This window comes from Girardinichthys multiradiatus, chromosome 1 (genome assembly GCF_021462225.1).
Source record: "Girardinichthys multiradiatus isolate DD_20200921_A chromosome 1, DD_fGirMul_XY1, whole genome shotgun sequence".
NCBI classification, from domain to species: Eukaryota; Metazoa; Chordata; class Actinopteri; order Cyprinodontiformes; family Goodeidae; genus Girardinichthys; species Girardinichthys multiradiatus.
The window spans coordinates 5,245,482-5,259,602 of record NC_061794.1 but is presented as its reverse complement, the minus strand read 5'-3'; the positions used below and the strand labels follow the sequence as shown (position 1 = coordinate 5,259,602).

The window sequence follows — 14,121 nt, the reverse complement described above, 5'->3', positions numbered from 1 at the left end:
AACCTCTTTATTACGCTGCTGTGAGCAATTCTATCAAATTCAGAGAGGGATCTAATTAAAGGAAGACGGTAAACTGTCTGGAGTCTGCAGCCATCAAAATATCACTCGGCACCCTAAGCAGAGGAGTTTCAGTAGTTATTTGTAGAAATCCTGACAAAAACAAAAATATTGTGGCATTCCAGAAATGAAAACTGATATTTCAGGTATTGGGCTGCAATTTTCTAGCTGAGCTGGTTCTGAGCTTGGTTTCTTTAGAACACAGAGGACGGAAGAGTGTCATTAGGGCTTGAAAAGCTTAACTGTTTTTAAAATTAAAGAAACACCCTGCAAAATGATGACTGAAGGGCTTAACCAGATAAGAGACATAATTCTGAAGTATAACGAAGATGGGGATGAAAAAAAAACTCGTCCTAACACCTCAAAGAAACTGCACAGTGGTTTGTATTGGTTGGCATTGCTGCCTGGTAGGAAGAAGGTCCCAGGTTCAAATCCCAGCCTTGGGTCTTTCTGTATGCAGTTTGCATGTTCTCCGCATGAAACCAGCTTTTTCACAGTCCAAAAATGTTATTGGGATTCTGTAATGTAAAAGTGTGTTTGTGTTTTTGGTTCCTGCCATGTTTGTGCTGCTAATTGTCACGGTTATTTAAAAAATAAAAAACAAGTCATTCAGTCAACTACCCCAATCACCTAAACAAATTCAAATCAATGAATTTTTGGAACAAAAAGATAACTGCTGACAAAAACATGCTAGTTGATTATCAGCATGTTAAAGCTAGAAGCATTGGTCCAAATCAATAAATCAAGACTTTGATATTTAAAGTGGTAAATCAAAGTAATTTGTCTAGTTAAGGATTCTCAATCATTACTGATCAATAATAAAATGTTGTATGTGTGTCTGTTCATTGTGTGACATAGTAAATACAGGTCCTTCTCAAAATATTAGCATATTGTGATAAAGTTCATTATTTTCCATAATGTCATGATGAAAATTTAACATTCATATATTTTAGATTCGTTGCACACTAACTGAAATATTTCAGGTCTTTTATTGTCTTAATATGGATGATTTTGGCATACAGCTCATGAAAACCCAAAATTCCTATCTCACAAAATTAGCATATTTCATCTGACCAATAAAAGAAAAGTGTTTTTAATACAAAAAACGTCAACCTTCAAATAATCATGTACAGTTATGCACTCAATACTTGGTCGGGAATCCTTTTGCAGAAATGACTGCTTCAATGCGGCGTGGCATGGAGGCAATCAGCCTGTGGCACTGCTGAGGTCTTATGGAGGCCCAGGATGCTTCGATAGCGGCCTTTAGCTCATCCAGAGTGTTGGGTCTTGAGTCTCTCAACGTTCTCTTCACAATATCCCTCAGATTCTCTATGGGGTTCAGGTCAGGAGAGTTGGCAGGCCAATTGAGCACAGTGATACCATGGTCAGTAAACCATTTACCAGTGGTTTTGGCACTGTGAGCAGGTGCCAGGTCGTGCTGAAAAATGAAATCTTCATCTCCATAAAGCTTTTCAGCAGATGGAAGCATGAAGTGCTCCAAAATCTCCTGATAGCTAGCTGCATTGACCCTGCCCTTGATAAAACACAGTGGACCAACACCAGCAGCTGACACGGCACCCCAGACCATCACTGACTGTGGGTACTTGACACTGGACTTCTGGCATTTTGGCATTTCCTTCTCCCCAGTCTTCCTCCAGACTCTGGCACCTTGATTTCCGAATGACATGCAGAATTTGCTTTCATCCAAAAAAAGTACTTTGGACCACTGAGCAACAGTCCAGTGCTGCTTCTCTGTAGCCCAGGTCAGGCGCTTCTGCCGCTGTTTCTGGTTCAAAAGTGGCTTGACCTGGGGAATACGGCACCTGTTGCCCATTTCCTGCACACGCCTGTGCACGGTGGCTCTGGATGTTTCTACTCCAGACTCAGTCCACGGCTTCCGCAGGTCCCCCAAGGTCTGGAATCGGCCCTTCTCCACAATTTTCCTCAGGGTCCGGTCACCTCTTCTCGTTGTGCAGCGTTTTCTGCCACACTTTTTCCTTCCCACAGACTTCCCACTGAGGTGCCTTGATACAGCACTCTGGGAACAGCCTATTCGTTCAGAAATTTCTTTCTGTGTCTTACCCTCTTGCTTGAGGGTGTCAATAGTGGCCTTCTGGACAGCAGTCAGGTCGGCAGTCTTACCCATGATTGGGGTTTTGAGTGATGAACCAGACTGGGAGTTTTAAAGGCCTCAGGAATCTTTTGCAGGTGTTTAGAGTTAACTCGTTGATTCAGATGATTAGGTTCATAGCTCGTTTAGAGACCCTTTTAATGATATGCTAATTTTGTGAGATAGGAATTTTGGGTTTTCATGAGCTGTATGCCAAAATCATCCGTATTAAGACAATAAAAGACCTGAAATATTTCAGTTAGTGTGCAATGAATCTAAAATATATGAATGTTAAATTTTCATCATGATATTATGGAAAATAATGAACTTTATCACAATATGCTAATATTTTGAGAAGGACCTATACAAGGGGCTGTTAGGTGACTTAATTCTTTTTTTTAAATGAAGGTGGTACACAACTGTAGCAGCACAAATGTAGCACATTTAATTTTGTTATTTAAATAGTGTGGAGCCAAATGACCTTTGACCTAACCTTAAAAATTTACATCTTTAAAAATGATGAGGGGCTCATTTCTAATCAACCTCTGGAAGTTCAGTTTGAAGAAAACTAGAAATTCATTTAGAAACATTACAATTTTTTGCAAAAAATTTATTCAATATAAAAATTTAAAATATTAGGCAGTTTAAAAATACATAGAATACCCCCCCCCCCCCCCCCACACACACACACACACTCATAGGTCTACTGCGCAGACAACAGAGCCTGGGTATGGGACCGCACGGATGTTATGACAAATCCTCCACCTAAAGGGAAGAAAAACAGCCATCAGATTTCAGATGTTTAATTCATTTTTTTTGGGGGGGGTCTGTTTTTTAAAAGCATCTTGTGTTTGTGGAAGCAAAACTAAATGAAATACATAAAAAAAGTTTGTTCTTAAAAGCAAGAGAAGGTGGGTGGGGAGGGGACAATTTCTGGCTCAGTTATGGTTGAGGTGCAAACACACCCTCCATTTCTGCTACCTGTATGACCCCCTTCTCTTTTCCAATGGTTATAATCAGTCTGACAGAGACAGGTACCCAATTTTTTTCATTTGAATGTGGTATTGAGATTCAGCATCTTGCTCTGTACACCTGTGAATCGACAGCTGTGTAGTGGTACAAACTGAATGAGACATACGGAGTTAAACTGGTGAAGTCAAAAATGGCTGATTTTTAAACCAGTATTTGTTTGGCAATGCTTAAAAATAAATAAATAGTAAAAAAAAAAAAAAAAAGCTTTCTCCCCCAGCCAATAATCTCATTTTCACAGCAAGGGAACTGAAAAAATGCCATCGTCTGCTTACAGACTTTCACCTTTTCAATTTTACCATGAAATATCTAGTGGGTCCAAGTTCAATAAATTAATGAGTTATTCTTACTTTAATGACAATTTGCATTTATTTAAAGTAATATACTAATATTAGCCACGTTGGACACAAATAAGGAATTTCCCACATCCTCTAGAAAAGTTGTTACTGTGGGCCTGTCCTTTGACACTCCACTTTTTCACAAGAAAAAAAATTAATAAATCATTGAAGAGCAGGAGATGCAAGGAAGCTGAGAAGTAAATGCTTAAACCATCTGAACATTAAAAATCCTGCTAAAAAATCCTGCTATTTGAATGTACTGCTGTGACAAATTTATTTATTTTCTTTAAAATAAAAAATGATAACCTACTTGTTGGTTCTGGTGTTGTATTTCAGGATGCGGCAGAGTCGCTCCTTCCCTTTGCCCGCCAGCACGTAGATCGTTTCACCAATGGCAGCACATTTCACCATTAAAGGAAACGGCATTGGTTCACAAGGATGCCAAATGTCATTGTTGATGTCATACCATTCCACTGATTGCAAAGGGCCTTTTTAGAAAAAAGAAAAAAAAAGTGAAAATTAGGCATTGCATGTTTGTTCTATAGACAATATTATAGTCAAGTGTTTAAATTACCTTCATGACCCTTCCCTCCAATGGCATAGATCCTGCTGCCGACCACTACCAGCCCATGGTTCTTCCTAGTATCTATCATGGGGCTCAACTCCCTCCACCTGAAAAGTTCAGTTGTGAAGGCAGTGAAATCTTTCTTAGTTGTTTCTACAGCAAACTTTGAAGAGGAACTAATGGCTTCAGGACCATTTCATAAACAAGTATTGTTTGCTGAACTCGAGCTGAGGCAGTACTTTTATGGCTGACATTTTAGACATCTATAAGCACTAAAAGTCTCATTTATTTTAAGTTGAAATAAAAAGGAGGAACTGTTTAGCCCTTCATTGAGTTCCCATTTCGCACCTTGGGTGTGTGACTCACTGTCTGATCCTGGGGTCGTACACCTCACAGGTGTTGATAATCCTAAAGTGGTCCCTCATCAGTCCTCCACCACAAACATAAATGAGCCCGTTGACTTCCACTGATCCATGGCAGCAGCGGGCGGTCAACAAGTTTGTTTCGACTTGCCACGAATTAGTATGTGTGTCGAAGGACTCAAAGAGGTCCACAGGCAGGTGATCTGGACATACATACAGAGCAGAGTACATGGACAGCATGTCTCAAGGCCAGTTCATCAGTAAAATATTGGTTGATGTAAAAATAAGATTCACTGATTGCAGTTCTGGTTTCTGTTATATGTGCCTTTTCCCTGTTTTACTGTAAAGATTGATTGATGGGTTACAGAATAATTTTAATTCAGGTTACATTAAAATGGCACCATTAAAGCTAGATTACAAAAAGTGCATTAGAACATAGAAGAAATTATCCATTTTGGTAACTAGATTTTCTCATCACAGACCAGTAATGGAAGGAGGACAACCTCACCACCTCACTGTGTGCCAGCAAAGTATATCATGCAGCCTTAACATCAATTCCCATGTGTGGTCAGGGTTTGATATTGGGCTCAGTGAGTTTAAATTTTAGCTACAGGTTTTATTTCATGTTCATGTATATTTTGGAGCTGCTTTGAGAGAAAAACAAAAAATAGAAGTGGGACAACAACTTTAAGGTAAAGAAACATCGCCTCCTACAGTAATGATTGCAGTACTTTTGGTCTCGAATGTGGAATATTTGAAAACACGTTATTTTGATTGCAAGTGATTCTATGCTTTTATGATTTAAAAACAAAACTGATTGCATTTCTACTGACCACATACTAAAACAAAATAACTTTATAATCACTGGTTTCTGATGAGAAAATTTACTTATTTTTTAATAAAATGTCAAATTAAAAAAGTATTTACTGTTTTATATATTAGAATTATAAATAATTTACATTTGTTCCTACATTTCACCATAATTATATGCAGGTTGAACTATAACCTGATAAGCTACGTAATTATTTAAGTTTTACTCTTGTTTTCTTAGCTTAGGAGTTCCAGATCAAGCTGGATTCATCACCTCTTTAAATGGCAACTGGTACTAAATGACCAGCATATAAAACAAAATGAAGATGTGATATGTTCATAGGCAAAAAAATAAAAAGTTAAAAAACGGCTGATAAATTGCCTAAAAATTGGTGCATCATTACTAAAACCCATACTCACTCTGCACTATTCCACCTGATATGTAGATTTTTCCCTGACAGACACAGGCAGCTAGCTTGTTACGGGGTGAGGGCATCTCCATTCTGGAGTACATTCTCTGATGTGGAATGTTGTAGCAGTCTATGCGCTTTTCAAAACCTTGGCAAGTCGAGCCTCCCAATATGTAGACCTCATCATCCCAGTATACTGCTGCAGCATTCAACCGTTTCTCCAAGGAGCAGTGGATGGCTGTCCACTTGGAATCCTGCAGAAAAGCCACCATGATGCTGCAATACTGGCAAAAATTAGAAAAATGGGCTCACAGGCAAGAGGTTCGGGCAACCTTCCAAAAACTACCTTAGGGTTGAAGTAGCGGCAGGGGTCAGCCTGCAAGTGTCCAAACAAAGCAATGTGTTTGAGTTTTTTCAATCGAGGCTGGCATATCACTGCCAAGTCCTGGTTTTCCCTCCAGTTCAGGTGGTAGTGTATCGCACCTTGGAGAAAAAGGACGGGCTGTTTGGTGTGTACATGAGTATGTTAATAGGTACAAGAGTTCCAACACAGCTGAAAGCCAGAGCAACATTCTCAAACTGCTTGCACACGTTCAATACCAGCCGTTTAGATGCATCCTCTACTTTCTACTTACCAGTGACCATGCTGAGGCACTGTGGGCTGTTCACAATCAGGGGCTCAGTCTGCACAGTTTGCGACAGAAAGTCTTTAGAGATCAGACAAAAGCGAACACAGCTCAACACCTCCACCAAATGCTGTTGTCTGTTGAGCAAATCATGCTTCAACCAGCGTAAGGCAGCACTATAGATCTGAAAACCAGGATTAAAAAAGGAAAAATATATTGTTTCAGGAGCTTTTGGTTAATGTACAGGCTTTCAAAGACTGGGGCATATTTTCTATGGCTGCACTTGGAGAGGCAACATTAAATGAAAATTACACAAGTCTGTTTCCAGATCTCAGGATGACCCTTTATTCAAGCATTCTCACCTGCACATGAAAATACATGAAAACATGCAAAGGAAAGGTCAGACCATACATTCTTTACTCCCCTGGGTTACCTTCACAAAACACCGTTTATAAAAAATTGCATAAAGTTTGGGGAAAAAATTAATAAAAATCCTTTATTTTCTTATGGAGCTAAATTGGGGCCATAAAGTTTGTTCAAACGAAAAAAATTTGAACCTGAAAAATAAAAGTTTGTTCAAAAAAATAAAGATTTAAACCTGAAAAATAAACGTTTGTTCAAAAGAAAAACATTTGAACCTGAAAGATTATTTTGAACCTCCCCCCAAAAAAATTTGAAAACTGAAAAAAAAGTTTTGCAGATAAAAAAACAAAACACGTGAAACAGGAAAAAAAAAAAAAGTTCCAAACTACTTTTCAGATTCAAGTTTTGTTTTTTCTTTTTTCGAACTTGCAGATTTTTTTTTCAGTTTTCACATTTTTGGCCCTGTTTTGGCGTGTGGGGCGGGGCCTCAGATCACGGGGGTGCGGAATCATGACTGACAGCTCAACACAGCGGATGAACAACATATTCCCAGTTGTTGCATTCAGGGACCGTAGGAACTGAAAACATCTGTAATAAATCATCGATATTCTAAATATATGCGATTGCTTTTGAAAGATAACATGCTTCTTTGATAGAAGCAGCTTACGTGAATACACGACACGCATCTCAGAAGAGAAAATATGATCTTAACAGATTTGCACATCATTTTAAGTCCGTGTTGGAGATTTCTCATGCTCTCAACATAAAGCAAAAGATCTGCCAGACTAAGCGGCGGTATGAAACCAGATGCAAAACGAGCCGGTATTTTCCGAATATCCTTGCATAATTAAGCCTGGACTTGTTTTCACATGGACTGGACTCGGGTTTCGGTTTCTGGTGCATTTTTGATTAAAATGTGTTTGGTCTTCATTTAGTGAAGTGACTCACAGCCAGGGGCAAACTGGCATATGGGGCAACTGGTGAAATCCCCGGTGGACCGCTGGCTTAGGCATTTCTTATTTTGTGAGTGTTTAGTTTTTAATAACCGCCTTTCACAGATGCAGGGCGCTGGGCCAATGGTTCACTTCAGCCCGTGAATCACCGGCCCATCGCCCTGCACAGACGTAGGGCGAGCGCGACATCAAGTACGGAAGAGGTGACTGTTTCTTGGGCGCTGATATTTTTCTGGACCATTGTGCCCTAAGCTATGCCATATCAACCTGTTAAGGATAACCTTTATTTATGACTCATAGCAGTTTTTCCCATTTATACCATAATGATATAAAGCATAAGTTCTAATGTTTCCTTTTTGTTAGAATAGGACAAGAATGCTCATCGACACACATTACAAGGATAAATGGCCCAAGGTTTGTCATGAATTACCTGTGGCTGGGGCACTGGGTTTGATGGTGGAGCAGGCTGTAACTGGTTTGATTAGAATGCAGCAGCACACTTAGATTAAGGATGGACACCACCTACTACACAATGTACCAGATAGACACCACAATGGTGACACATAGTGTACTGATAAACACTGAGGGAGGGAACATCCATTGCATTGGAGTGCCAGATATAAAACTACATGTGACCTTCTTTTGGGGCTCTTCGTCATCCTCTAACAGGTCCGAGACAAGCCTCGGCGCTGATTTCTGTAATCATTTGACTGCCTAATTTAGAGAGTCTCAAACAGTTTCTAACTTTCAGCTCTTTTTAGAGAGTCGTTCCTTGAAGAGTCAGAGTATGTGATCGCTTCTGGGGACCAAGGACCGGAGAAACTCCGAGAGGTCTGACCGCCAACAGGGTGCGGTAGCTCTGACAAACAGCGGACCACTGAAAATTTCCTTGGTTGCCCCGTATGCCTGTTTGCCCCTGGCTGTGAGTTACTTCACTAAATGGAGACCAAACACATCTAAATCAAAAATGCACCAGAAACCGAAACCCGAGTCCAGTCCATGTGAAAACAAGTCCAGGCTTAATTAAGCAAGAATATTCGGAAAATACCGGCTCGTTTTGCATCTGGTTTCATTCCTGCCGCCTAGTCTGGCAGTTCTTTTGCTTGATGTTGAGAGCATGAGAAATCTCCAACACGGACTTAAAATGCTGTGCAAATCTGTCAAGATCATATTTTCTCCTCTGAGATGCGTGTCGTGTATTCACGTAAGCTGCTTCTATTGGTGAAGCATGTTATCTTTCAAAACCAATCACATATATATAGAATTTTGATGATGTATTACAGATAATCCCAGTTCCCACGGTCCCTGAATGCAACAGCTGGGAATATGTTGTTCACCTGCTGTGTTGAGCTGTCAGTCATGATTCCGCACCCCCGTGATCTGAGGCTCCGCCCCCCACGCCAAAACAGGGCCAAAGGTTTGAAGCCGAAAAAAAAATCTGCAAGTTCGAAAAAAAAAAAAAACTTGAATCTGAAAAGTAGTTTGGAACTTTTTTTTCTTCCAGTTTCACATCGGGTTTTTTTTTCAGTTGCAAGTTTTTTTTTCAGTTTTCACAAATGTTTTGGGGGAGGTTCAAAATAATGTTTCAGGTTTAAATTTTTTTCTTTTGAACAAACTTTATGGCCCCAATTTAGCTCCATATTTTCTCCCCTTATTTAAGAATACTTAAAGAATGTACCTGCTCCTCAGGGACAGAAAGCTTGTCATTCCTGAGTATCCTTGACAGGCAGGTGATATGAAGCTGTAGGAAGTCATTCAACATGATTGATTTTGTAAAGTGCTTAATGAGAAAGGCTTCAGCCTTTTCTTTCAGTCCCTCACAATCCAAATAATGTGCCATGGCCCACATATCTGCAGAAGAGAACAAACCTCTGAATAGGACACTGTCAAAGCAGCAAGCCTGTATTTGTGTTTCTTGCTCTTTACCCATGCAGTTTGCAATGTCCATCTGTTCCTTCAGAAACTCCTCGCACATCAGTTGGATAGGCTCAATCTGATACTGGCAGGCTGCCTGCAGCAATGACTGAACGTTTCTCCTGTTTAACTTGATTCTGTATGGAGAAAGAAATTAACTAATTCGTGTACATTAAAATGTGGTACAATTACACATCTGTTTTTGTTTGTGTAAAGGTTCCTACTGCGATGTGTAAATGTAGTCAATCAGTAGCTCAACGATTTCAGGATCCACTCCCGGTAGCTCCACCTCAGAAGATATTGACTCGATCATGTTTGCTGAAAGTGATAGGAAACTTGTTAATGTGAAAAGAAAAAAACCAAAAAGATTTACACCATGTTGCCAGAAGCATGGGGTCAGTCCCCCAAATAAACTCATTTTCAATATTCCAGTCAAGTCTTAGTGAAATTATAAAGAACTGGAAGCGATTTGCAATTTGGCCACAACCCGAGAGCCCCAAAAAAATAAAAACAAACCAAGAGGATGGTGAGCAGATGCAAAGGCGCATGGGGCACAGAGGTAACCAACTTTCAGGAAGGTCAATAGTTACAACCAAACATCATGTGTTATTCGGATTAGCTCAGGAACAGTGCATATACAGGTCCTTCTCAAAATATTAGCATATTGTGATAAAGTTCATTATTTTCCACAATGTCATGATGAACATTTAACATTCATATATTTTAGATTCATTGCACACTAACTGAAATATTTCAGGTCTTTTATTGTCTTAATACGGATGATTTTGGCATACAGCTCATGAAAACCCAAAATTCCTATCTCACAAAATTAGCATATCATTAAAAGGGTCTCTAAACGAGCTATGAACCTAATCATCTGAATCAACGAGTTAACTCTAAACACCTGCAAAAGATTCCTGAGGCCTTTAAAACTCCCAGCCTGGTTCATCACTCAAAACCCCAATCATGGGTAAGACTGCCGACCTGACTGCTGTCCAGAAGGCCACTATTGACACCCTCAAGCAAGAGGGTAAGACACAGAAAGACATTTCTGAACAAATAGGCTGTTCCCAGAGTGCTGTATCAAGGCACCTCAGTGGGAAGTCTGTGGGAAGGAAAAAGTGTGGCAGAAAACGCTGCACAACGAGAAGAGGTGACCGGACCCTGAGGAAGATTGTGGAGAAGGGCCGATTCCAGACCTTGGGGGACCTGCGGAAGCAGTGGACTGAGTCTGGAGTAGAAACATCCAGAGCCACCGTGCACAGGCGTGTGCAGGAAATGGGCTACAGGTGCCGCATTTCCCAGGTCAAGCCACTTTTGAACCAGAAACAGCAGCAGAAGCGCCTGACCTGGGCTACAGAGAAGCAGCACTGGACTGTTGCTCAGTGGTCCAAAGTACTTTTTTCGGATGAAAGCAAATTCTGCATGTCATTCAGAAATCAAGGTGCCAGAGTCTGGAGGAAGACTGGGGAGAAGGAAATGCCAAAATGCCAGAAGTCCAGTGTCAAGTACCCACAGTCAGTGATGGTCTGGGGTGCCGTGTCAGCTGCTGGTGTTGGTCCACTGTTTTATCAAGGGCAGGGTCAATGCAGCTAGCTATCAGGAGATTTTGGAGCAATTCATGCTTCCATCTGCTGAAAAGCTTTATGGAGATGAAGATTTCATTTTTCAGCACAACCTGGCACCTGCTCACAGTGCCAAAACCACTGGTAAATGATTTACTGACCATGGTATCACTGTGCTCAATTGACCTGCCAACTCTCCTGACCTGAACCCCATAGAGAATCTGAGGGATATTGTGAAGAGAACGTTGAGAGACTCAAGACCCAACACTCTGGATGAGCTAAAGGCCGCTATCGAAGCATCCTGGGCCTCCATAAGACCTCAGCAGTGCCACAGGCTGATTGCCTCCATGCCACGCCGCATTGAAGCAGTCATTTCTGCAAAATGATTCCCGACCAAGTATTGAGTGCATAACTGTACATGATTATTTGAAGGTTGACGTTTTTTGTATTAAAAACACTTTTCTTTTATTGGTCGGATGAAATATGCTAATTTTGTGAGATAGGAATTTTGGGTTTTCATGAGCTGTATGCCAAAATCATCCGTATTAAGACAATAAAAGACCTGAAATATTTCAGTTAGTGTGCAATGAATCTAAAATATATGAATGTTAAATTTTCATCATGACATTATGGAAAGTAATGAACTTTATCACAATATGCTAATATTTTGAGAAGGACCTGTAGAGCTTTATGCCTGGCTGTGCAGCTGTTCCCAAGCCTTACATCACCAGGTGCAATGCAAAGCGTCTGATGCTGTACTGTAAAGCACACCACCAGTGGACTATAGAGCAATGAAGATGTGGTCCCTAGGGTGATGAATCTTGCTTCTCTGTGTAGACGAGTCTGGGTTAGCAGTTGCCAGGAAAGCAACACATGTTTGTCTGCCCTGTGGAAAGTTTGGTGCAGGAGGGGATGTATAGAAGTTTTTTTATTTTCCCAACTCCGTGGAAAAAGTTTGGGCAAGGCCACCGCCTACTCAAACATCACCACCTGAGCACAAAGATCCATAAAGACATTGATGGGTGAACTAAACTGGCCTGTAGAGTCTTCACCTCAACATGAGAGAACACCTATGAGATGAATTAAAAGGCGAGACTTTTAGCCAGTCCTTCTCATGAAACATCTAACTTCACAAATGGGCTTCTGAAAGAATCATCAAAAATCCTCATAAACACACACACACTCCTAAACCTTGTTAAAAAACCTTCCCAGAAGATCTGAGCGTTACAACTGTGAACGGTGGGCCGACAATAAACCCAGTGGATGAAGAGCAGGATGCTAATCAAATTCATGTGTGTGAACGCAAACATGTGAATTCTTTTGGCAGTATGGTGTAGCTGTGAAGGATGAGGTTCCAAACATGTCCTGCATACTTGTGAACATGAGGCGAAAGAATTCACTCCCAGCTGCTAAAACCAGCCGATGGACAGAAAAGCGCCTCTCCTGAACCACAAGGGTGACATCACACAGTGCACCCTGTAGAGAAAAAGACAAATCAGCATGCGTAAAGTTGCTTTCATCCAAGCACTAGATGTATAATCCTCACCCGTTTTCTCATCTCATCCATGGATTTTACAAGGCCAGAGAGGTGGTCGGGTTTGGCTCCAGTGTGACAGGTGCTCACGGTCCTGTTGGAGCTCACGGTCCTGTCGGAGCTCGGCTGATTCACTTTAGAGGCCATCTATGGAGCTGCGTGAGGCTGATTAAACCAGCCACATATTACCAACAGAGGCAACATTTCAGTCAAGCTTCTTTTTGATTGACAGATTTGTTTTGCGCAGTTTAGGCATATGTGAACCCAACCATATCAATGTAATTTTATGAATCATTATCAGCAGTAGTAGGAATACATTCACAAATTTGTTACATTAAAATCGACAACTGCATTTGACAAGTCAGGAACAAATTGCAGTCAGCAGACCAAGCCCACAATGCACCTAGTATCCACTTAGGGTTTATGAGCAATAATAGAAATATTGTAAATATTATTTTCTTAAATGTGTTTGAGTTCAGAGCACACAAGTTGATGCTCAAGGCTCTTATTTGTATAAAATGCAGGAAGTTCTGTTTTAGTTCATTTGTTGTACTAATACTTTAAAAAGAAACTTGTCCACTGCTTCAGGGAAAACAGCACATGATTTGGTAGTCTTATCAAAGTATTATTTAATCAATAAAAAATAAAATAAAAATCCTGTTAATCATAAAATCCAGTAGTTGTTTCATCTCTGTTCCAGATGGGCTAAAACTAATAATTAGTCAGACCAGGGCCAGGACATTGGCATTTTTGAGTTCGGAGTCATGTTGAGATGGTAGAAATGTGCTAAAGTTGTTTATGCAAACTCAATTTTATAATGATGCCCTTTAAATGGAATCAAAGCCTGAGGCGGTGCGTGGTGTAGAGGTAGAGCATGGGCTCCAAACAAGGCGGCCATTAGTCTTCGATACACCCATCTGGGGTTTGATTTCAAACCTTGGGACCTCGCTGCATGTCTTCCCACCCTTCTCTCTGCCCATTTCCTGTCTGAAGTCTGCAAATAAAAAGGCCACTAGTGGCACAAAAACCTTAAAAAAATAAAATCCTTCAACCACCCCTCAAATTTCAGGGTACCAGTATAGAAGCACACAAAAACAAACTCTAGAGTATTGTAGTTACCACGAACAAATCAAATCTGACCTTTCACACACACAGTCTTAAACTACCTTCAAAACAACCAAGATCTAGATGGAGTTGGTTGGGATAGCAGGTTGTTTAGACCAACTAAGGGCATCCTTGAATCTTCAAAACTGAATAATTTTCATCTCACCATTTTGGTTTTATGAAACATGCTGCTTCTGGCCAATCATATTTCTTCATGAACTTACCTTCTTACCTCCCCTTCACCTTTTCAAATATTTTTATGATACAATAAGCAAGCCCATTAAAATAACAATTTTGTATAGAGCGCCTGAATGCAAGGTAAATAATTAGGCAATAATTTAATGCTGTCCAAGCATTTCTTTGAGATATGGATATTGCATA

General features: G+C 40.4%; 1 protein-coding gene across 2 annotated transcripts in view; it reads right to left on the bottom strand.

Moving 5' to 3' along the window:
• Positions 1-2,784: 2,784 nt before the first annotated feature.
• LOC124871453 (kelch-like protein 7) overlaps positions 2,785-14,121 on the bottom strand; it is a 13,486-nt gene continuing 2,149 nt past the window's right edge. For both annotated transcript variants that reach the window (XM_047370747.1, XM_047370758.1), the window contains 12 exons: positions 12,649-12,801; positions 12,476-12,578; positions 9,762-9,855; positions 9,550-9,674; positions 9,302-9,474; positions 6,317-6,491; positions 6,028-6,164; positions 5,692-5,935; positions 4,466-4,664; positions 4,109-4,206; positions 3,845-4,022; positions 2,785-2,932 (listed from right to left, as the gene is read on the bottom strand). In XM_047370747.1, the coding sequence (XP_047226703.1) occupies positions 2,863-2,932; positions 3,845-4,022; positions 4,109-4,206; positions 4,466-4,664; positions 5,692-5,935; positions 6,028-6,164; positions 6,317-6,491; positions 9,302-9,474; positions 9,550-9,674; positions 9,762-9,855; positions 12,476-12,578; positions 12,649-12,783 (1,731 nt within the window). In that variant the 5' untranslated portion in view covers positions 12,784-12,801 and the 3' untranslated portion in view covers positions 2,785-2,862. The remainder of the gene's footprint in view (positions 2,933-3,844; positions 4,023-4,108; positions 4,207-4,465; positions 4,665-5,691; positions 5,936-6,027; positions 6,165-6,316; positions 6,492-9,301; positions 9,475-9,549; positions 9,675-9,761; positions 9,856-12,475; positions 12,579-12,648; positions 12,802-14,121) is intronic.